General features: G+C 40.5%; 2 protein-coding genes across 10 annotated transcripts in view; one reads left to right on the forward strand and one right to left on the reverse strand.

Moving 5' to 3' along the window:
• Positions 1 to 485: 485 nt before the first annotated feature.
• On the forward strand, positions 486 to 15,747 carry LOC135095941 (alpha-tubulin N-acetyltransferase-like). Of its 6 annotated transcripts, none has more exons than XM_063997091.1 (10): positions 486 to 730; positions 6,562 to 6,711; positions 7,027 to 7,198; positions 7,585 to 7,735; positions 8,417 to 8,573; positions 9,410 to 9,500; positions 10,098 to 10,303; positions 10,675 to 10,856; positions 12,506 to 12,541; positions 14,368 to 14,658. In XM_063997091.1, the coding sequence occupies exons 1-10, from the start codon at positions 630 to 632 to the stop codon at positions 14,520 to 14,522; spliced, it is 1,401 nt and encodes a 466-aa protein (XP_063853161.1). In that variant the 5' UTR covers positions 486 to 629; the 3' UTR covers positions 14,523 to 14,658. The 6 variants fall into 6 exon arrangements, with proteins under 6 accessions (XP_063853161.1, XP_063853176.1, XP_063853191.1 ...); XM_063997106.1 differs by having other exon boundaries at positions 487 to 730; positions 9,410 to 9,488; XM_063997098.1 differs by having other exon boundaries at positions 488 to 730; positions 10,678 to 10,856.
• Positions 15,748 to 20,099: 4,352 nt separating this feature from the next.
• LOC135095980 (BRISC and BRCA1-A complex member 2-like) overlaps positions 20,100 to 23,486 on the reverse strand; it is a 5,057-nt gene continuing 1,670 nt past the window's right edge. For 3 of the 4 annotated variants that reach the window (XM_063997151.1, XM_063997141.1, XM_063997165.1), the window contains exons 5-9: positions 23,086 to 23,172; positions 22,485 to 22,628; positions 22,044 to 22,244; positions 21,609 to 21,737; positions 20,100 to 21,222 (exon numbers count right to left, since the gene is read on the reverse strand). In XM_063997151.1, coding sequence (XP_063853221.1) covers positions 21,037 to 21,222; positions 21,609 to 21,737; positions 22,044 to 22,244; positions 22,485 to 22,628; positions 23,086 to 23,172 — 747 coding nt within the window. In that variant the 3' untranslated portion in view covers positions 20,100 to 21,036. The remainder of the gene's footprint in view (positions 21,223 to 21,608; positions 21,738 to 22,043; positions 22,245 to 22,484; positions 22,629 to 23,085; positions 23,173 to 23,486) is intronic. The other variant, XM_063997158.1, reaches the window with a different exon arrangement.

The raw sequence follows: 23,486 nt of genomic DNA on the forward strand, positions 1-23,486 counted from the left end.
AAGACTGCACTTAACTAATAGTGACTGGACAGGACAATTCTTCCAGTCACCTACAAACATAGAGATAAGTAGTCAAAGTGGGAAAGGTATATTGCATACACTTCTTTTAGTCACTTAGGAACATGAATATTTAATCTCCTGCCACTTGCAGACATCAGTAAGTAATGAGAGAGAAAAAAAAAAAAAGATAATACATGCACTTCTTGTCTCCTGAATACTCCTATAAGACAACGAGAATAAGTGATGCTCTCTCTCTCTCTCTCTATCTCAATTCCAAGACAAGAAGACAAGAGTTGAGTCAAATTTCTGCAGATAATAAATGGAGTAAATAATGTAGCATTGCATCTCTCTCTCTATTTCTCTCTCTTTCGGCAGTAAAAGTTACTCTAAGTAGCTACAATAGACAGGCTAGGTAACTAGGCAGGCAAGGAAGGCAGCAGCAGCAGCAGCAATCATCGATCAGTAGGTGTGTGTGTGTCGTCTGCTGGTGGGTGAGTCAGCCGCTGCCTGCCCCGCCTCACTGCCTTACCGCTCACTGCTGTGCTGCTGTCTGCTGAGCCTGTCCAGTCTGCTCCCCACCACCTCTGCGCACCGCCGCCGCCGCCGCCGCCTCGTCGCTCCCTACAGCCATGGAATTTAGATTTGACGTGGGCCACATCCTGCAAGATGAGATCACACTGGTGGACAATAACCTCATCGTCAAAAACTGGAAGAGTTCAACCAGAAACAGGTGCATTACATCGCTTCCTGTTCACGTCCTCCCACCCACTCATTGCCTCCTGCCGCTGTCCTTTCACCATCCCCACACAGGCACTGCGGCGGATGTGGCGCGTCCCTGGTGTTGTGTGTAGCTGTGGTGTGCCTGCTTGTAGTGTAGTAGACGTGTTAGATCTAGTGATGCCTTTTTAGAAATTGACAGCCAAGGCCGCCCAGTATTAATGGCCCGCTGTCACTGCGAGTGGTGGTGGTGGTGGTGTCACTCATCCGTGCTCAGGTGTGCCACTAGTGCCGCAGTGCGTGTCTTGTGTGTTATGATGAGCGGTTAATGATGACACCCTCCTCCCGTCATGCTGGCGTACTGGGGTGCCTCACGCAGCTGGGAAAGTAGGCACCCGCTCCCCCACCACCACCACCATGAGTGGAGCATCGCTGACAGGAGACACCATATATGACACCACCATTTTCTCTTATTCTTCTAAAGTAAATGGTTGATGCATTTTCCTAAAACCATTTTCAGTATAATTTCCAGGGAATTTTGGCTCTCGTCCAATATTTGTTTATTGACATTTTAAGTAGTGGAAAGGATAACTTTTATATTTGGGTAAAATTTTAAAATTTATGTAAAAGTTCCTGAATTTAGCCATTCCCTATTAGATGTGTTCTGTGACCCACAGACAGTCTCAAAGGGTTACTAACAGCCTCACATAATAATCATAGAGTAATGAGATGTGTGTGTGTGTGTGTGTGTGTGTGTGTGTGTGTGTGTGTGTGTGTGTGTTAGTTATAAATTATGCAAGTATATATCCATGTAAAATGAAGGTATGGATGATGGATATTGCTGAGCTTAGTGTGTGAGATGCCTGAAATATCTAAGAGCCATTGTACAGGAAGTATTTTAGTCTGTATGCTCTTCCATGGCTGTTTCATCATTTTAATGACAATTACCTACTTCTGCAGTGTGATGCAACTTTCTGTGACAGCTGTGTATACAAAGTTGCTCATAAATTTACTGGCAGTTTCTCAGTGGTAGTGATAAACCAAGGTGCATACATTAGCTGCAGAGAAAATATTCATTTGTTTAGTGTAAAAAAAGTTTACCTGGCTTTCATGGCTTTCATGATAAAGAGCCTCTTCAGGTGCCTGCCCCCAAAAAGAGGTCAGAAATAGTCATAAATAACTGAAGGGTGTCTTTTGAAACCTCCTTTGTTGAGCAAGAATAATTGTGAAGTGAGTGATGATCATCACATTCACTTGGTGCCTGTTCCTATCTTCCATCTGCCCTTCCCAGTAGATCTCAGTGAGCCACATTCTCTGATGCAGAAAGCAGATTTGACTTATTCATCACCTGGCTTACATTTCTCACAAGTGTAGTCTCTTTGAGACCCTATACCACCACTCATACTGTAGAGAACACTGGAAAAAATTCTGTACATTAATCCACATCATGCTGTCCACAAGAAGAGGAAGAGGAAGGGACGTGACATTGCGGCCTTTCCTATTTCTTTGCTCTTTCCAGTTCCCACAGCCATAGAAGCTGCTACCCCTTGTTTCGACACCATGTGGAAGCTTCACCCTGTGCTCACCATCCCCTGCAGGACATGGCAAGTGGCAGGAGAGGAAACAGGGCAGTGGTGTTGAGACAGGGAGTAGCACCGTGGTCTTACTTCTATGGCTGTGGGAACCAGAAAGAGCAAAGAAATAGGGAAGGATGCAATGTCACGTCCCTTCCTCTTCTTTTTCTTGTGGACAGGATGATGTAGTGTCGTCCTGGTTAACTGTCTCTTCCCTCCATTTTATTTATTTATTTTTTTGTCTCCCCTTCTTTTTGGTATTCTACCTATCTTAAATTCTTCTCAGCCTGTTTCCATTAACATATGACAGATAATCCGTTCATGGATTCACTCTCAACACAGACTCTCGCTAGTCTAGTTAAACTGTGTGCAATTTGAGTAGGAAGTGAGAAAATTTTCAAGATAACTGGTGCAAAAGGTGTTTCAAAGCATAACCGTGATACACTGGGTATTCAATATATGTAAATTCAAAATATGTGAATTCTATCATATGCGACTAACCTAATTGTGCCAAGTATTCTCAGCATGCGAGAAAAACTCCGTTATGTGAATAGTGGTGGTGGTGCGACTGGTTGGTGAGATAGGATGGCTGACATGCAATAGAGGGCAGTGGGTGCAAATGTTTTCTCACGCTTTCCTTGCACCCCACACAGCCCTTGGTTTCTAATTTTTTGTTTGCTTATAATGTCTTTTCATATTATATTTTACAATTTATCTTTACTCATGTGATTTACTGTTGCTTAAGTGGTTTATTCTTTTGTGAGTCCGTGCCAGAATAAATATTTAGAGGGTTCAAAAATGGGTCATGGAACCTAACCCTTATAATTAATGGGATAATAGGTTTGATATATGCAAATTCTTGTTATGTGAGCTTTTTGCAGAACATAACCCTTGCTTGTAATGAATACCTGGTGTACACTATGACAACAGGCTGGATCAGTGATTAGTGTGACACCAGATGTAAAGGTATAGTGATGTCTGATCCTGATATCCAGCCACTCTTTGTGCTTACAGCAGTAAGTGTTTCCTATCTATTTAATCCAGTCTAGTGGATGTCAGGGTAAGGAAATGCATGTATGTATGTGAATTATGTCAGGGAGAGAAGGTGTGTGTTTGCAATTATTTACTGACTTGTAGTAAGGAGGACCTGAGCTACACTTTGCTGGTTCTTTCCATATCTATAATTGTCCAATTTTTCCTGTAGCTGATTTACACTTGTCACCAGTTTCAATTCTTTGTTTAGGCTATTTCAGTTACCTTTGATTTCTGTGGGAAATATTTTACTTTTTTTTCTTTTTTATTTATTTATTTATTTATTTATTTTTTTTTTTTGTACTTTCAGGGATGGGGGAATCACTTGCATTTATTCCTCTAACTAACTATACATTTTAATTTCACCAGCACATATGCTATAGTTCTATAATTTCTTCAGGTCCAGTGTGCAGTGTAATTTCCCTGACATTATTATATTTGTTACATGCATGTACACACACACACACACACACACACACACACACACACACACACACACACACACACACACACACACACACACACACACACACACACACACACACACACACACACACACACACACATTCCTCCCCACACTACATTGATCCATTGCTGTGCTTGAATACAGCTAGCATATTTCTGACTAACATGCTTTGTGCTGTGAGCATGAATAAATTAAACAAATTCCTGCACAAGTTCCATTTCTTTACTGCTTTCTGAAGTTCATGTAGAAAGATGGCATTAGAACCAGCACACACATGTAGTGTTTTGAGAGGCAGCAGGTGCTGCTGTCCAATATTACTTCCCTGATCAGGTTGGCATAACTGCTTGCCACTTTAGTGTGGTGTCTCACAGGAACACCACCAACTTATTATGTAAGGGTGAGGACCTGGTGAGGGTGGGGAGTGGGGAGTGCAGAGCCAGTTGATCAATACAAGGTTCATTGACTTGGAGTGTATGACCATGACCATTGCAGTACAACTTGTCAACAGCACTCTAGTGAGTGTGCTGCTGGTCATCCCTGGCCACTGTGCTGCTGGTCATCCTTGGCCACTGTGCTGCTGTTGGCCAACCATTATTGCAGCCTCAGGATGTACTTTTTAGAATATGACTTGTTTGCTATAATAACCAGTGGCCTAACACCAAGCCACACCATGAAAGACTTGTACCAGTGGCCTGACACCACAGCCACAAGCCACACCATGAAAGACTTGTACCAGTGGTCCAGCACCACAGCCACAAGCCATACCATGAAAGACTTGTACCAGTGGTCCAGCACCACAGCCACAAGCCATACCATGAAAGACTTGTACCAGTGGCCTGACACCACAGCCACAAGCCACACCATGAAAGACTTGTACCAGTGGTCCAGCACCACAGCCACAAGCCACACCATGAAAGACTTGTACCAGTGGTCCAGCACCACAGCCACAAGCCATACCATGAAAGACTTGTACCAGTGGCCTGACACCACAGCCACAAGCCACACCATGAAAGACTTGTACCAGTGGTCCAGCATGACAGCCACAAGCCACACCATGAAAGACTTGTACCAGTGGTCCAGCACCACAGCCACAAACCACACCATAAAAGACTTGTACCAGTGGTCCAGCACCACAGCCACAAGCCACACCATGAAAGACTTGTACCAGTGGTCCAGCACCACAGCCACAAACCACACCATAAAAGACTTGTACCAGTGGTCCAGCACCACAGCCACAAGCCACACCATGAAAGACTTGTACCAGTGGTCCAGCACCACAGCCACAAGCCACACCATGAAAAACTTGTACCAGTGGTCCAGCACCACAGCCACAAACCACACCATAAAAGACTTGTACCAGTGGTCCAGCACCACAGCCACAAGCCACACCATGAAAGACTTGTACCAATGGCCTAGCACCACAGCCACAAGCCACACCATGAAAGACTTGTACCAGTGGTCCAGCACCATAGTCACAAGCCACACCATGAAAGACTTGTACCAATGGCCTAGCACCACAGCCACAAGCCACACCATGAAAGACTTGTACCAGTGGTCCAGCACCACAGCCACAAGCCACACCATAAAAGACTTGTACCAGTGGTCCAGCACCACAGCCACAAGCCACACCATGAAAGACTTGTACCAGTGGTCCAGCACCACAGCCACAAGCCATACCATGAAAGACTTGTACCAGTGGCCTGACACCACAGCCACAAGCCACACCATGAAAGACTTGTACCAGTGGTCCAGCATGACAGCCACAAGCCACACCATGAAAGACTTGTACCAGTGGTCCAGCACCACAGCCACAAGCCACACCATGAAAGACTTGTACCAGTGGTCCAGCACCACAGCCACAAGCCACACCATGAAAGACTTGTACCAGTGGTCCAGCACCACAGCCACAAGCCACACCATGAAAGACTTGTACCAGTGGTCCAGCACCACAGTCACAAGCAACACCATGAAAGACTTGTATCAGTGGTCCAGCATCACAGTCAAAAGCCACACCATGAAAGACTTGTACCAGTGGTCCAGCACCACAGCCACAAGCCATACCATGAAAGATTTGTAACAGTCCAGCACCACAGCCACAAGCCACACCATGAAAGACTTGTACCAGTGGTCCAGCACCACAGCCACAAGCCACACCATGAAAGACTTGTACCAGTGGTCCAGCATCACAGCCACAAGCCACACCATGAAAGACTTGTACCAGTGGTCCAGCACCACAGCCACAAGCCACACCATGAAAGACTTGTACCAGTGGTCCAGCACCACAGTCACAAGCAACACCATGAAAAATTTGTATCAGTGGTCCAGCATCACAGCCACAAGCCACACCATGAAAGACTTGTACCAGTGGTCCAGCACCACAGCCACAAGCCACACCATGAAAGACTTGTACCAGTGGTCCAGCACCACAGCCACAAGCCACACCATGAAAGACTTGTACCAGTGGTCCAGCACCACAGCCACAAGCCACACCATGAAAGACTTGTACCAGTAGTCCAGCACCACAGCCACAAGCCACACCATGAAAGACTTGTACCAGTGGTCCAGCACCACAGCCACAAGCCACACCATGAAAGATTTGTAACAGTCCAGCACCACAGCCACAAATCACATTATTAAAGGCCACACCTTGACATTTCAGTGTGATCCTTTCAACACCTATTGCTTTTCCATTCTTCAAAATTTCAATTATTTTTTCTCCCTTTTGATTTTCTCTTGTTATAATGTTTGATAATATTTGTTTGTCATGCTCAGGGTGGAGTACCAGCAGTTGTATGAGATCATCAATGCCATTGGTGAGGCATCATCCTTTGCACAGGGACTCAATAACATCATTACCACGTCAGAGAAACTCCAGAACTCAGACCACTTGCTGTACCTGATGAAGGAGGATGATGAGTCAATGTAAGTGACTGGGAATGATATCAAGGAACAGAGGAACATTTTGACTTGAAGTTTTACATAATTTGTTCTCTCATAACTAACAGAGCTGTTCAGATTTCATTTCGTATCATAAATGTTTAGTTAAGTTATGATTTACAGGATTTACAGGCCTGTATTTTTAAAGACTAGGATGATTTTCAAAGTCTTAGAGATGATCTGGCAGGTTCTCAAAATATTTTTTCCTTTGTTATAAAATAATGGAGGTGAAGTAGAGGAGTATTAACTAATAGTGTGTGTGTGTGTGTGTGTGTGTGTGTGTGTGTGTGTGTGTTATAGAGGTGTGACCCTGGTGGTGGGTATGCTCAAGGTGGGACGCAAGAAGTTGTTCCTGCTGGATCCCAACCAACGCACCAAGGAAGCTGCTCCACTCTGTGTCCTTGACTTCTATATCCATGAGTCAAGGCAGCGCAGGGGGTATGGCAGGAGGCTCTTCGATTACATGCTGAGGGTAGGTGGCTTTGTGGATGTTTTTATCTGCTTATAGTCTACTGTTGTGTCACCAAAGGCTAATCTAAATCTATTCAGGTTTTGGTGATCACTTATGGCCTCATCAGTAATGTGCCGCACACATGTTACCTTTGAATGTTTTGCCAAGATTAATTTCCCAGCGACAACTTCTAATGGCCAGTTTATTATAGCTTCAGATCAATTCCTCTATCATGTTTTAAATGGAAGTATGACCAAAGTGTGTAAGATTTGAGTTAAGGTTTTATTATTTTATATCAGAACACTAAATCATTACTTGAAAAACCACTACAGCTTCCTTTACAGTCTTTGAGTTGAGGAAAGACTCCAAAATGTTTTGAGAATACAGTCTCTGTTGTGCTCCTGCAGGACCAGAATGTGACACCTGAATACATGGCAGTGGACAAGCCATCAGACAAGTTCTTGGGATTCCTGCACAAGCACTACAACCTCTACAAGCAGGTTCCTCAGATCAACAACTTTGTTGTCTTTGAGCCATTCTTCATGGCAGAAAGGCCAAGTAAGTGTGTGTGTGTATGTGTGTGTTGGGAGATGCTTGAAGTATACAGGGTTTGAATTACACTTGTATATTCCTTTTTCTGTGTCTGCATTCATCCATTTTTTCTTTAAGTTCATGTACACTCATCATCTCTGTCACTTCTAGTCTTCTAGTCCAAGTTATGTAGAAACAGGTATGAGTAGTACTGAATATGCTGATATCAACATATGTCATCAATCCTTCAGTTATGTAGGAACAAGAATATAAGAACAAGAAACCATTAGGCCTTCATGTGGCACTCTCTATATAACCATACTGTATCTACCCATGTCCATCTGTTGTCATATTCATAAATTTATCTAATCTCCTTTTAAAGTTCCATAATGACTCAGCATGAAGAACATGATTTCTGAGTCATTTCCTGCCATCTACCGCTGTATTTGAGAGTCAGTACCTTCCTATCTTTTCAAATGCAATTTTATCAGGCCAGAACCCATGACTTCTTGTTCTAATCTGGTTATTAATCTTGTCTGTATCAGCTTTGTTATATCCTTTATGCCCTATCAATAGCTCTATCAGGTCCCTGTTGATAAAAGCCTCTGTAATGAGTGTAAATTTAGAAGCTCCATCTTCAGATCATGTTGAATCTGCTGATGTTAACACCACCTATCTTATTACCTTTTATTCTTTCTCCACACCTAGTTGTGTCAGAAGAGGCTGCACTGATCCAGGTGAGCCGCAGTCCTCGTGCTGCCTCTCCAGAGCATCCCACTCAGTCTCCTAGTGGCTCGCGTCGCTCCTCCACTTCATCCAACTATTCCCACTCTGCTGGCCTTCCTTCCAGGCAGGCCAACAGCATGTGAGTGTGGGCCTGTCTTTGCCTCACTGCTATTACATACTCTATACCTTTGTGTATAGTGGGAGTGGTAATTTTTTTTTCCTGCAATCCATACATAGAAGTCTTGCCTCAGCCAGCTTCTTCATGTGGATGTCAATTTGTTATGAATAAAGATAGGTATCTGTATATCACTTCTGCTGTTACTGTAGTTATAACTGTCACTGCCACTTCTGAAACTCCACTACTGTTATCATCTTACTAAACAGGATAGATAAAATGGTGTGTGAAAACAGTCAGTGCCAGCCTGATTCAGTGAGAATGAGGCGGGCAAAATAGATTGACTTAGGCCACTTTAGACTCATCCATGAAACTCAAAAAAGTAAGTGTATGATATCCAATGGCTTGGAAGACACCAGCTCACTCCTCCTCCTCCTCCTCTGAGTGTTCTAATGAATTACCAAGGCTAGAAAACCATTGTGCTTTCATGTTGACATGCTGTCTGATGTGACTGATGCAGTGATAGGAAACCTTCCATAAATTTGTCCTGAAGTTTTTTGGTTTTATGTGCAAGCAGATATGACATAAAAAGAGATTGATATGTGATTTTCAGGATAATGGAACCATTAATTTAACAGGCTTTGTGTGACTTTTGTATAGAAAGAATTATGTGATGTGGCAGGGCTGACATCCTTTATGGCCATCAGGGAAATCTTCCTTAGATTTGTCCATAAGTGCTTTGGTTTTGTATGCAAGCAGATGTGACAAAGATATAGATTGATATAAGGCTTGCATGGTAATGGAGCCATTTACTTTACAAGTGTGATGTGACATGTAGAATAGATAATGTGTCCTTGCAGGGCTGACATCCTTCATGGCCGCCCTGACCGCCACACCCCTGCAGCCCGGCTGTGTCCTCGTTACCAGACTACCCTTGAGGTAGGTCCTGAGGTGAGGGGGGGCGGACAGTACAGCCATTAGGTGGCAACACTAACTATGTAATTTTAAAATACACTTGCCTCTAGAAATAATGAACTGCTTAAATTTAGGTGTTCCTTCTTGATGGAATGATGAATTCATCAAATCTAAACATTCAGAAAATAAATAGCTGGATATATTAAGATGTTCTTTCTTGATAAAATTATAAACTGATAAATCTAAATCTAAATCTAAATCTACAATATACTGAAAAAGCATAAAGTAGAATTAGAATATTGGATTTACAAAAAAGAATTTCATACAAGATTTACAGTCGTGCTGTTACTTGAAATGTGTATTTTTTTATTGCTCTCATTATGTCTCTGGTATCTCATCCTTCACTAGGACAGCTACATGAGTCTGCAGCCCAAAGTGTGTCTGTGTACAACCCTTGCATAACCTCCTAGAAGTAGAACTGTTGTTCATGACTCACAACTCCTCTGCTTCATATCTCCTGTTGGTCAGGTTGGCTGGCAGCACTACACAATACACTGAATGACCATTACACACACAAATGAATGATTAGATTATATTTTGGGAATCTAATTCATGTTTCTGAAAATTTTCCAGTGGATGCGAGGACCGTCATCTGGTAGTGAAACACCTTATTCTCGGGCTTCTAACTCCTATTCTGCATCTCGCACCCCATCCAATACTGGGTCTCCCCTGAGGACCCCATGGGGTGGCTCTCCCCCGCGCACTCAGCCCCACACACCCCCCACCACCTCACAGCCAGCTAGTCGCAAAAAGAGTGCTGATCTGGTTGATGGCCACAGGTGAGTTGCTAACACCAGGCCTCTCCACCTGAGGATAATGTTGATGTAGGAGACATCTTGTATTAGTTTGTGTATGTAGCTCAATCTGTCTTGGAGTTCTCATCCAAACTTCACTTTCTCCCACTCCAGTCTCAGTGAAACCTTCTTTTGTCCCCTTTCTCTCTCTCTCCACATCTAGCTATTTTCTATTTGCCCTTCTAAACTCATTTTCACTTTTTTTTTTCATCTTTATTTCACACAGAGCTAAATTATCTATCATCTGAGAGAGAGAGAGAGAGAGAGAATATACACTAGTTGCTGAGATGAATATCATGGTCATTATATCCTTATTGCTCAGTATCCTCCCCTCCTAACTCCTGCCTTGTGACCAGCAGCCCTGAAGGATCAATCGCGCCCACTCCAGCCACTTCCCCAGAGCGCTCCCCTATTAAGGAGCCCCAGAAGAATGGTGAGGGAGAGGATGGTGTGATAAGGCAGCAGCCACCACCGGAGGAGGATGGCGTAGTGGAGAGTGTGGCCCAGATGTCCCTCTCAGCTGGTCCACAGTCACCAGGTGGGTGTTGGCTTAAGGCAAGAAGCAACAACTTCCCTACAAAAGCTTGTACCCACCAATGCCCTGCTCAACACAGGCTTGCTTGTCTGATTCCACTGCTCCTCTGGGATTTTGCTGAACATAGGGCCAGCCTAATAGACATTCTCTCTCTCTCTCTCTCTCTCTCTCTCTCTCTCTCTCTCTCTCTCTCTCTCTCTCTCTCTCTCTCTCTCTCTCTCTCTCTCTCTCTCTCTCTCTCTCTCTCTCTCTCTCTCTCTCTCTCTCTCTCTCACTTAAGCAGGAGAACAGAATAATTTTATTTCATTAGAAACATAATGCTGGTTGCTGAATGTATCATCAGAGATGTTTACTTCCTCCTGACCAACATTTGGATGGTGTGTTCTTGTAGCCTTAGTGTCCTAAGCTAGAAAGAATAGGTAGCAAGACAGGTGCTGCAGGGTTTGCAAAGTACATAATCATATGTGAGGACATTGGGACACTATAAGCGTGCTGTCAATCCTTTCTTTATCTTCTCAAACTGCTTTCTTGTCTCATCAACACAAGAGAGCAGATGCAGCATGAACTCTTCAGAAAAGTCCTGTATTATTGACTCTCTAAACACACTTAATACACATACACAATATAAAACACAACATGGCGAAATATGCTGGCTGATATATAGGTAGAAGTCTAGAGGCTTAGCTGTGAGGAGACAGTACTAGTACTAGTAAAATAATGAATTTTCAGAGTATGATGGATGATGCAAAGATAAATACAACTTTCATGTTAAATTGAGGTGGAGAGTTGCAAGTATCTAGAATTGTATGTTGCTGTGGATGGAGAAATGTGGAGAGATGTTTGGAATGAATGCAGTGATAAGGTATGGGGAGGAATGAATGGAAGGTTTGGTTATAGGTATTTAGAATGAAAGTAGTGATAAGGTATGGGGAGGAATGAATTTAGTTTATATGTTATACATGCTCCGAGGGAGTAGTGGTACTGAATGCATCGCACATCATTACCACAGAGACCTAAAGGCTAAGATGTGATATTTATTGATTCTCAGGAAATGCTTATGGATATTATTGTCTGGGTGTGTATGAGGCTGCACATCTTGTCTTGCTTTTCCTGTGTTGTGGGTATTGATGTAAATAAATCCATTAAAAATCCTGTTGCACAAGACTTGAGTGAGTTTAGGTGGCATGAGAATCTCTATGTGGGAGCCATGATGGTTTGGGCTGAGAACGGTTTACTCCTTTAGTTGAATATGTACTTTCTCATGCAAGGTGTATGTATATTACTGTAAGTTAATAGGTAAGTATACATGCATATTGTTTCTCCAAGTTGGCAGTTTCGTTTGGGCAAGTTTTTTTATGAAGTAATGGTTGGTATGTGATCAGCAGATTGGGTTACACTACCATCCAACATACTGTAGTGTGTTTTTTTGTTGTGATTCATTAGTTTAGGCATTAATCCTGATCTGTAAAGAGTGTAGTTGTTGCATGAAGGTAAGAAATACTTAGAGGTAAGACTGTTGGCCATTGCATTGCCTTAGGCTCATCTTGTAGTAGTCAGTGTGAGTGATTAACAGTATTGACATTGTACATTTGACATGGAGTGAGCTGGGTGATGCCCTTCCTTGCTAATCCTGTGCCATGTGACTCCCTCAGCCCGGAGCCCTGAGCTGTGTGGACTGATGAATCTGTGTAAGTCTTCCAGTGTGGCACTCCAGCCTTCCTGCCTCACATTTCCCACTGCTTCTCATTCATATTGTGGAAATAATTTTTATTCTTGTTCTCAGTTGTCATTATTTTGATGCATGCTGTAAAAACGTACAAGTCAAAGAAAATTTGCCTTGTGAAGGGTCAGCTCTGCTTTATGATTGGGATGATTCCAGCTTTGCTTTATTGTGCCTCACACTAAGCCAGGTGGGGGATGGAACCAGCTTGTCAGCAGTGGGAGAGTGAAGCAAAGCCTTGGCTTCTATGAGGGCTATACTGAATATTGCCATCTATCAATAAATTTTGTGTAAACCTGTAGTCAGAAGGTTTTTGCAACAGTTTATTTTCATTTATGTAACTGTTTGATATTCTAATGTCATGAGGCTTGATTTTTTATCAACTGATGAAAGGATCTTTGACTTGTATTTATCAATTAAAGCTTCCTAAAGTCAGTAAAAAAAGAATAAGAAATATTTCCTAAATTTGAGTTAGATAAAAGGAGTTTTGATGTTCTTTTTTCTCATCTGTTATAAATTAAGTGTAAGACAAGTATTGAATATTATTTTTATATAATTTAATGTTGCTTAATTATTGTGTTCCATTAACTGGGTAGTTGTATTATAAACTCCTTTTATGAATTATAAATGGCTCAGCATCTGCTTATATAAACTACATATTGGTGAAAACTGATTTCTGTATACATGCATGTCAGGGATACCAAAAAAGTATTCCCTTGGATTTGGATAAATATTTTGTTTCATTGAGTTTTTTCTTCCAACAATGGCAGCAGATGTTTTGCCTTTGATAGTTGTTGTACATGTTTTCATTGGCAGTCCGATGAGTGACTAATACCAAAGTGCTGAGTTGCATTGACAAGTCAGGCCAAGTCGCTTCACACAGACGTGGTTGTTGGGCAGCTGCTGCATGTCAAGGAAATAATTCATTGTCTTCCCAGTGTCAGTGTGGTAGTTTCTATACTTATTTATTTATTTATTTATTTATTTATTTATTTATTTTTTCAATCTTGACAGTTTTGGTCCTGAAATGAGACAGATTTTGGTGTTTTAAGGTTGTAGGGAGTAAGGAAGGATGTTGCCTCCCAGTGGCCACTCTTCCATCACTCACCACCACCACCATCATCACCACCACCACTACTGCTCTGTTGCCATGTTTTGTTGCAGTGTTGTCAGCTGCTGGGCCTTCCTCTTCCTCCTCCTCCTCCTCCTCCTCCTCCTTGGTTACTCATGTTTCTTACATTTATATTTTCTTTGCAGAGTGTTTCCTCACTGTGTTTATACTTTCTAAAGGATTCTGAACATGTACTTTTCACAGACTTTATTGGATGGTAGTGTAATTTTGAGGCATGTGCCAACAGCTTAAGGCAAATGGAAAACACTTGTGACTAGGGTACAGAGCATTCGCTTTTTAAGGTCTTTTTTGTGTTTGATACATGCACCTTAAGGTTATTTTGCCCTTATCACCCACTGATATTTCAAGAGGTCATATTAACATCTTTGCATTGTTATTCAGTAATCATTATTGAATTTTTATGAAGTAAAAGTTTCTAGTAAGTTATAATTCGTGCTCTTTGGTTAATTTTGATGAGTACATTGTCATAATTTTAAATGCAAGTTGACAGATTTTCATGTCTAGCAAATAAATATTGACAAACTCTTCGTTTGCAGCATTTCACAAGTTTTGTCAGAAATTTATGAGTCAAGATCTCAAGCCTAACAAGACATATATGAAACAAACTGTAGTGAAACAGATTGGGTTTGAGTTGATGTACTCTCCATCTTTCTTCCCTCCAGGCAAGAATAGCCAGTGGAGGGACAGTGTAGCTCGCTCCTCGGCAGCTCTAGCAGAACGCATGTCCTCTCCCACGGGCTCCACCATGTCTGGCGTTTTGCACGAAAATGATTCAGTCCATGGACATTTGAAATTCCACCACCATGCTCTGTGGTAAGAGTTCTTGAGATCCTTGTTTACTCAGCTATGAAGAAGAAACAGTTGGCCGGCCCTCAGTGCTGGACACAGGAAGACACGTGGATTTCCAGCCGAGAGACCGATGCAGCTAATTTCACATTTTGCTACTACTATCATTCCTGCCAATATTAGTGTGCACTACAATACTTAGAAACATTTTTATGATATACTAGCTCAAAAGAGTTTTACAAGACTCAAGACAATTTGAATACTTTGGGTGTGAAGTCTCGAGTTGTGAATAATTCTAGAGTAATTGGTTTTATTGTAGTGTAACTAGTGTGCAGCAAGAAGCTTTAGAGGAAATCTATATGGTTGTGCATGTAGAAGACAACTGTTGTGTTGGTACTTTTCATTACACAAGTACCCATAGAAGTCTTTGATCAGTTCAATATAGATGCAAGTACTTATCAATTTATGTGGCTTTGAAAAATATTAACTTAGTGGGTATGGGAGCACCTTTTATGGGAAAAGATTATAACCAATGAAAGAAGAGATTAAGTAGAAAACATAGTTGTAGTATCAGATGTTAGGATAAGGACCAGGTGAGGAGCACAATAAAGTGTAAACTTCACAAGGTCACAAGTGTTGTACAGATGACAGCTGGGGTTGTGTAGCTTTGCATCCCAGCACTCCTTACATTGCTGGCCTGTATATAGTGATTTTTTTATGGTTTGTATTTAATATTTTTTAGCACTAAGGTAAATCTATTAAGCACTTAAGTGTTTTTTTGGTTTTGTTGTCATTAGTGTGATTGTTTTGATGTGTTAATTTTATTCAAACACCAATATAGTGGTAGTTGTGTAGATTGTGTGCATCAGTTTCCACCCACATATTTAAGATCTGAATACAATTGCTGTGGGACTTGGTCTGTTGCTTTATGTCTTCTCTGGGAACTCATTGTAAGGTATGGATGGGACCACTTCAGTGTCTCTACACACAGTCCTTGCAATCTCTGTATTCTCATTCTCATCCAATCCACATCCTGTCCTTCTTTCTTCCTGTGGCACAGTTGGACTCTCCATAATACCTCCCTTATTCTAGTCTTCTTTTTTCGAGAATCTCTTTTCAAGCTTTTACATTTGCTGAAGCCACTTGAGTGTTTCACTTCTCCCTCTCAGCCAGTAATGAAAGCCAAATGGAAGGTAGTGACCTGGTTGTGCAACATCTTGGTGTAGGAAGGTAATCATTAAAATTAATCCCATGAACTGATAAGTACCTGCCTCTATACATATATTTAACATGTTAAAGAAGAATTAGATATAGAATTCTTGGTCAGGGTGGGAAAACCTATGAAGGTGAAGTTGACTTGCTCACAAAGAGGAATGTTTGGAAAGGTTGGTGTTTTTTTTTGTTTCTAATGTTATTAGTGAGTTGTGAGTTTTAAAAAAAAATTAATTATCTTAAAAATCTCATTATATTCAATTGACTCAAGGATCTCAGCCAAAGATAACACTATTACATTGTGCTTGATGGTTAGGTTTAATTTTCATGAAAATTACTGTAACAACAATAAATGTGCAGTAATTGACATGTAGGTACAGTATTGTTTTGTGTGTGTGTGTGTGTGTGTGTGTGTGTGTGTGTGTGTGTGTGTGTGTGTGTGTGTGTGTGTGTGTGTGTGTGTGTGTGTGTGTGTGTGTAGCAGCTGCAGCACACACACCCTGCCTGCCTTGGCGTGCCACATACGTAGACCCTTGGCACTTATCAAGACTGCCACAGATATACAAAGTTGAATGTTAAGTTGAGGTTCATTGAATTCAAGACTTTTGCAATAACTATTTTTTGCATCACTGTAATAGGTTCACATTGGTTAGGATTTATTGGCTGCTGCTGCTGCTGCTGCTCATGTATTGCTTAGAGGCATTCTTAATAACCATCCCAAAGGCAAGTACAGTACCAACCAGGGCTTTTTTCAAACACACACACACACACACACACACACACACACACACACACACACACACACACACACACACACACACACACACACACACACACACACACTTCTGTCTTCTTTTCTTGCCTGCCACAGATGAAAAGAACAGAGCCTTCGCTGTACTATCCTACATCACTTGATAATGTTCATTCCAAATAGTCTTGTAAGGAGCAGCAGGTGTAGTGTTGTGGTTAGCATGTTTGGCTCACAACTAAGAAGACCTGGGTTCAAGCCCCAGAAATGATGAGGTTGAAGGGAAGGAAAGCTTCTTAATGTCTATTCCCTGTTCACTTATCTGCAAGTAAGTACAGGATGTCAACTGAGGTGTTGTGACTTCACTATCCTGGTGTGTGGTGCACTAGTAATCTTAGTTACACCCAAAGATCAGTCACTGTGAGCCACACACACACACACACACACACACACACACACACACACCAGCAGACATGTTAGTTGTTGAGGTTGTTTGTGATAATCTGCTTTATTAAATTTCAATGAAGAGATGTAAGATAGTAAAAAGGAAAGGCTTCATTCTCTTTAGCTGTGGCTGGAAGGAAAGGAAAAACGGCTTGCAGAATGGAAGTTTTCATGGAAATGAGATGAGAGTTATCACTAATGTAACTGCTACTTTGGCAAAACAAACCGTGCCAGACCATCAGCATCACACACACACACACACACACACACACACACACACACACACACACACACACACACACACACACACACACACAGGCCTGGCAAAAGTGGGAGGTACTCATTATCATCAAGTGCCACAACACAGCCCATAAAAGTAGTCTTGGTACACCACACCACAGTATGTGAGCAAAATCAGCACTTGAGAGCTGAGTGACCTGACCAAAGCTTTCATCAGCAGTTCACTAAATGATGTGGAGTGCCAACACTCACCTGCAGCTGTGTACATGTGATCCATCAGTCCTAAAGCAATGTGGAGCAGAAAGTAAAATTCAATTAGAGGAGCAGGTTTAATATATAAGTATAAATTGAATAGTGAAATAACTTGCCTTAAATTTACACTCTTTTTACACTTAGATAGCCTAAGTAGCCTTGCCTCCATAGCTGCCACACATCAGAAGATTCTGCCTTATTCATTAGCATACTGGGAATTGAGATTGGTTTAAAAAATCTAAGGTGCAATACCTGTACAGTTTAATTTAGTCTTTTTATAAAAGTCAATACCACTATATTCATAATCACAGTTTTATTAAATTAATGCTTTCAACTTTCTTGTATGGGAATAGGAAGATGGCGAGTAGTTATACGATGGGCTGCTATCATTTCAAGTAACACATATGGGATAGTGCTGTTGACTTCATTCATACAACAAACCCGTGAATGCTATTAGGTGCATTATATTTAGATGTATCATTAGCGGTGAATTATTAATCTTGTCCTGGAGACTCACCAGAGCCTGTGAAGAGAGTGTACTGAACCAAAGTTTGCAATAGAGCTTGGGCTTAACTGCTAATAGTCTACATAAATACATTGCTGAACTGTAAATAAAACCTGTTTTATAATAGTGTGATATTTGCAGAAGTTAGTACATTTTCTTGTTACTTTGTAGGTTACTGACTCCTTGAGATGACTAAAAAAATGTTCATGTCTAACATTGAACAAGTCTTGCAAAAAGTCCTCTGTTCACCAGTTATTTGACTCTTATTAACCTCCAGATAATCCCACTTGAAAAATTACTTGCCAAACATAAAAGTATGAGACGCAGTTATGACAGAACTGAAGGAAACGAAATTCAATTTGTTGCAGAACACTGGAGTGGGCATTTCAACATAAATGCCCTTGACAGATTACCCTATCCTATGAATTTTCTATCAAAGAGACTCTTTCCTTTATGCTGCTATTCATGCTCTTCATCCTTAGGTAGAAGGTTACCAACAGTTCTGAGAACATTCTGGGCAAAATTACTGAGATAAAATAAGTAATAATGTATCTTAGTAAATCTAAGTGTTGGACAGTAACCTCCCACAGTAGATATATACTTCTGTATGAACTAGAAATGTAATGAGCACATAATGACCTGCTGCAAAACAGGAATCTCCAGATTCAGTTGTTGAACATTCAATGAGATAACTTGTTTTCCAAGTGTATTTTTATTTATTTATCTATTATTTTTTTCCAACACAGCAAGTACTCTGAATGTTTAGCAACTTGCAGCAATTTCTTAAATGATATTCTTCATTACAAATTTTTCTTGATGGCAAACTAATAATATAAAAAAAACACTTAAAAATTCTGTTGAAGAATATACTAAACCTCACTTTTCCACAGACAGATAGGGAGAACAGTTCTTTCATTGGCATATGGAGCACACCTTTCATGCTGAATTCTAGTCCCATGATATGTTCCAAATGTAAATGTACTTTAGTATCTCATTTCTTTGGAATTGACTGATGTATTCTTTTGAAGTGCATATGAGCCTGTCACTAGTCTTTAACTGCCCTTGAATCCCTAATGTTAAGTAACTGGTGAACAGTGATATAACTTCCACTGCAGGACAATTCACAGTAGTGTCATGGTTTTACATATTAGTTGATTTTTTCAGTGTATATAAATAGTACATATTGATATATATTGGTGTTTTAAGCCTCATTCTCTGTGAGTTTGTATATGGTGTTGGCTGCAACACCTCACCAGTCACAGTGAGTGATGAGCACAAAACCAAAGCACAAAACAGAATATTGTTTCACAACTCAAACATTTACTTCAAGCATTATTGGCAACTGGATTAACTGATGCTTTACATGTGAAGAACGCTGCAATACTTGTAGAAAATGTTAACACAATTAAATTTTGTTGTGACAGATTGCAATATCATAAATGTGACCAAACATAAGGTTCAGCATTAAAGAGTTTGGTTCTTCAATCTTTATGTCTGGAATGAATTTTATAATAGTCTTAAAAGTTTAACAAGATATGCTCTTTGGCATCTGCTATAGAGTATTTGCCTTTTTTTGTTCTTTGCATCAATTTTGCGTGACATTATTTTGTGTGGGGGACCTGCTCAGCTCACTTCTGGGTACTATTCTGTTCTCACCTGACAGGAATTCTAGTGGATGTGTTGGACATATCAGTGAGTCAGGGAAATGTAAATCCTAACCAGAGGTCAGTTGTAGAAAGGATCAGCTGTGTTGGAGCTGGTGGGATGGTATGGCAGCTTTTGGGAAGGTTGTGTATTCCTCTGAAGTGCAATGTTGATGTGCTTCAACCAATTCACAAAATAATTGTCTTTTTTAGTGGGTGTTTTCTTTGGGTGGGATGGTCAGCTCACATCCAGCTGCTTCTTGTTTACCTGGAGACAACTTTATTAACAATGAAAGTCAAAGAATTGTGAGTGAATAAGCCACTCAGTGGGGGTAATGAAATTTGTGATAAATGTACTACTGACTTCCACTTACATAGAGCATGTTAAGCATTAAATTTGTTTTGAGTGTGTTGTGTCTGGGATCCTAGGGGTCCAGTAGGGAGGATGGCAGTCTGTTTATCAACAAAGTGCAACTGTCTATATAGTGAGTACCCTAACACATAGCTACTTATTATTTAACTGTTGATACTTTTTATTGTATTGGATAATTATAATTGTTAGAATTCCTGGTTTTATGTTAATATTTATGTCAAATGTGTGTATATTACATAAATATATCTATACAAATGACTGGTAGCAGTCTTTTTATTTTTTTAAATACAAATGCAGTTTTGTACACCATTAAGATTTTTCATAGAATTATGTTAACAGTGACTTACTGGACACTTGATGGATCCTGGTTGTCATAAGCCTGCAATAATTTTCCTTGTTCTTTTAAAACACAAAATTGTCTTTTTCCTTTGTACACTAAAGCTTTAATCCCCAAATACTCTGTATCATAATCAATCATCAGTAAAATGTAACATTCCATCTGTATTTTTATATCCCAGTTAGTTCTGTTGATGCATCATCCAAACCTTGCAGTACTCCTTTGTTTGTCCTCACCATGCACCCCAGTGCCCATGGCTACTGAGGGTGTTCCTCAACATAGACCAATGGCAAGTTCATGACACCATTCAACCAGAAACTCTCCACTCAGCACAAGTAGAAATAGAGATGAGATGAGAAAACAAGAAAGGGAATGTGAGTGATTCCCTTTATAAGTGGTCCCTGTTTACCATACTCAAGCTTCCTTTAGTTGTCTTTTACAACATACAGGGATCAAACTGGCATATTCTTTCAAAACACACCACAGGAAAACCATAAACAAATGGAAAATTTGATCTAATAATAAAACATACAATGCAACAAAATTTTCTTTCAATTGAATGAAATTCCTTTGTTCAGATTTATCTGTTATTTAAGCCTCAAGTCATTTACTTCCCACATGGGCCACTCTGTGTTTGCTGACCTGATATATAGATAGATTAGTTTACTTAGCCACTGTAGCTGCTGCAAAATTTACTGTGGTTGTTACACATTTTGTCCTAAAATGGAAGATGCTAAGTGCACTAGTGGTGAAAACATGGTAAAATTGTCAACCTGATCCTTACCATAAAATTATGAAGTTCGTATAGAGCTCATCTGAAAGGAGGAAATGTTGGCTAGGATAGCTTCTTTGGTATGCTGTACCATCTCCTCTGGTTTCCATTGTGAGCTGTACTTGAGGTCTGTGAGCTCCTTGGACACTGGTTCCTTGGCGCTGTTGTGGTACAGGGACTGCAGCACTACCCGGGGCCCATGTTGCTGTAACAGTGAAGGTCTTATTAGTATTTGTAGGATACCAACAGAACCCATTTCATTTTTCTGGCCCACAGTCATGCCAGTTGCTATTATAATAATTATTTAATTATATCATTTTTAACCTAGAAAGGAAGCTTGATCAAAAATCTTATATGGAAGGCAAATGTACACATGCATGAAGATGCAAAGCATGACAATTTCATAAGGTTTTATCAGTTGAATTTCTAAATTGTATCATTACATAATAGTGGAATCACTGTTCATTCAAGTAATGAAATGTGAATAATGGTTTATTTTCTTACCTAATATATATCGAGACAGATAGATAGATCTATAAATGAGATCTGTTTGTATGAACTCCCCCAGAGTAAATGGCAGTAGCAGCTTACCTGAGGGAACAGTGAACCCAGACTGATGAAAGCAAGGAAGTGAAAGTCCTTCACCTCCATCATGACCACAATTTTGTTGAAGCGCTCAGCATCATATTCTACCACAGCACATCCGAACTGACACAAAACCTGCAAATAACACTCAATAATCCCAAGACACAGCATCACACAAACTCTACATTTCTGCAAGGGATAACTTTAGAAAAGGCATCTTTTTATATCATTCCCTTGACTAACAACTACCATATTCTACGGCATATAAAATGCAACTTAAGCAAAATCTGATGCATTACTGATAAAGCCAAGATGTTTCACCATAATTTTAGTGGATTTTTGTCCAATTTGACTCTCCTGTCATTACACTGTGCCTATAAACAAAGATTTCAGTCTGGCATCAGTATGTATGAGTTTGGTTGACAAAACAATGTTGTTCACCTCAGCTATAAATTGTTTCCTGGTCTCAAAAGAGAGGATGGTTCTCCTCACTTTTTCTTCCAGCAGCTCCATGATCCTCTCCACATAGTCCATCACACCTATGCCAGGAGGTACAGTGGGGAGCGCCAGGGAGGAAGCTTCTCCAATGAGGGACTCAACACAGGAGGAAAGGTGAAGCTTGGGCACAAATGCTGCTTCCCTCTGTCAAGATCACACAGACACCACACATACACTATCACATCCTTATTGATAAAATAATGAATATAATTATCATTACTATTATTTCAAAGTCTTTGTTGATGGGAGTTTATAAACATACAAGGGTGGGACAAGGAGGGGAAAGCTGATGATGGAGCAATGATGAACAGTGGAAGTCCTGTGTCAGTTTGCAAGAATTTGTTGATAGTACCAGGGTTAGCAGAGCATGGTGCATTCACTTACCCTGGGAAAGTCAACTTGCAGGAAGGTGTTTGGAGTGCCAGGGTTAGCGTCGACCAGCACCGGAGGCACATCCTGCAGGCTGAGGGGCAGGCGCATCAGGAAGGATGATGTGGTACTCACCTGTTCTGTGCTGTTGACTGAGACCTGTACACAATGGTGAGAAACTATTTGTATTCATCTATAAAGGTGAAAAAAATAGAACATAGTACATTTCATTACAATTACAGCAACAAAGAAATATATCAAGTATTTGTTTTATATTCTATTTTTCCATGAATCAAATCAACACCCTTTGAAAGATTTGTCTCATTGTGGGGCTAAAAATACAGAGAAGGGGGTTCTCAATTCCCTGGCTCTTTCACCTGCACTTCTTGGGTTTTACTTCTAATGAACTGTACCTTCCTAGACTTAGCCCTACTTCCACCCCCTTCCCTGCACCACACAAACTGCTACACCTTGATTGCAGTCTGTTAATATGGAGCACTTTGATGCTCCTTATACATTATAATTACAGACTCTCCACTGTTATTATTTCACCATTGTAGCATTCAGATTTGTGTTAAGTAATGTACTAATTGTTTTTAGGGATCAGCAGACTCACCTCAATATCTCCTTCTCCAATCTTTAAGGCCTTGAGCAGAGACTCATACTGAATCTGAAGAATCTCATCCTCTTCAAGCCGGTCAAGCTATAAAAGTTATGAAAATATGAAAAGAAATGTGGGAAATAAGCTATATATATATAATGTGACCACTAGTGGAGAAAACTTCCTTTAAGGTACATTTAGTGATTCAGAGGACACACAAAAGTTGCACTGCTTCCTTTCATTGCTTGCCCAGAATATAAGAATAAAAGAGAAGTGTAAGATTATAACAGCCATACAAAAGAGAAGAAAACATTATTGGAATATACATGATTGTAAATTAATATATTGAACTAGCACATATTTTGGTTAATACGAGAAAAAGAAAAAGAAAGATGAAAACAGAAGACCCAGACAGT

The sequence above is a fragment of the Scylla paramamosain genome, chromosome 3 (genome assembly GCF_035594125.1).
Source record: "Scylla paramamosain isolate STU-SP2022 chromosome 3, ASM3559412v1, whole genome shotgun sequence".
Lineage (NCBI taxonomy): Eukaryota > Metazoa > Arthropoda > Malacostraca > Decapoda > Portunidae > Scylla > Scylla paramamosain.

Excerpts from the sequence above, each read along its gene's own strand:
- LOC135095941 (XM_063997091.1), top strand. The coding sequence starts at position 630 with ATGGAATTTAGATTTGACGTGGGCCACATCCTGCAAGATGAGATCACA. Across the intron at positions 731-6,561 it reads AAGAGTTCAACCAGAAACAG|GGTGGAGTACCAGCAGTTGT; the intron begins GTGCATTACATC and ends TGTCATGCTCAG. Across the intron at positions 8,574-9,409 it reads TCCAGGCAGGCCAACAGCAT|GGCTGACATCCTTCATGGCC; the intron begins GTGAGTGTGGGC and ends GTGTCCTTGCAG.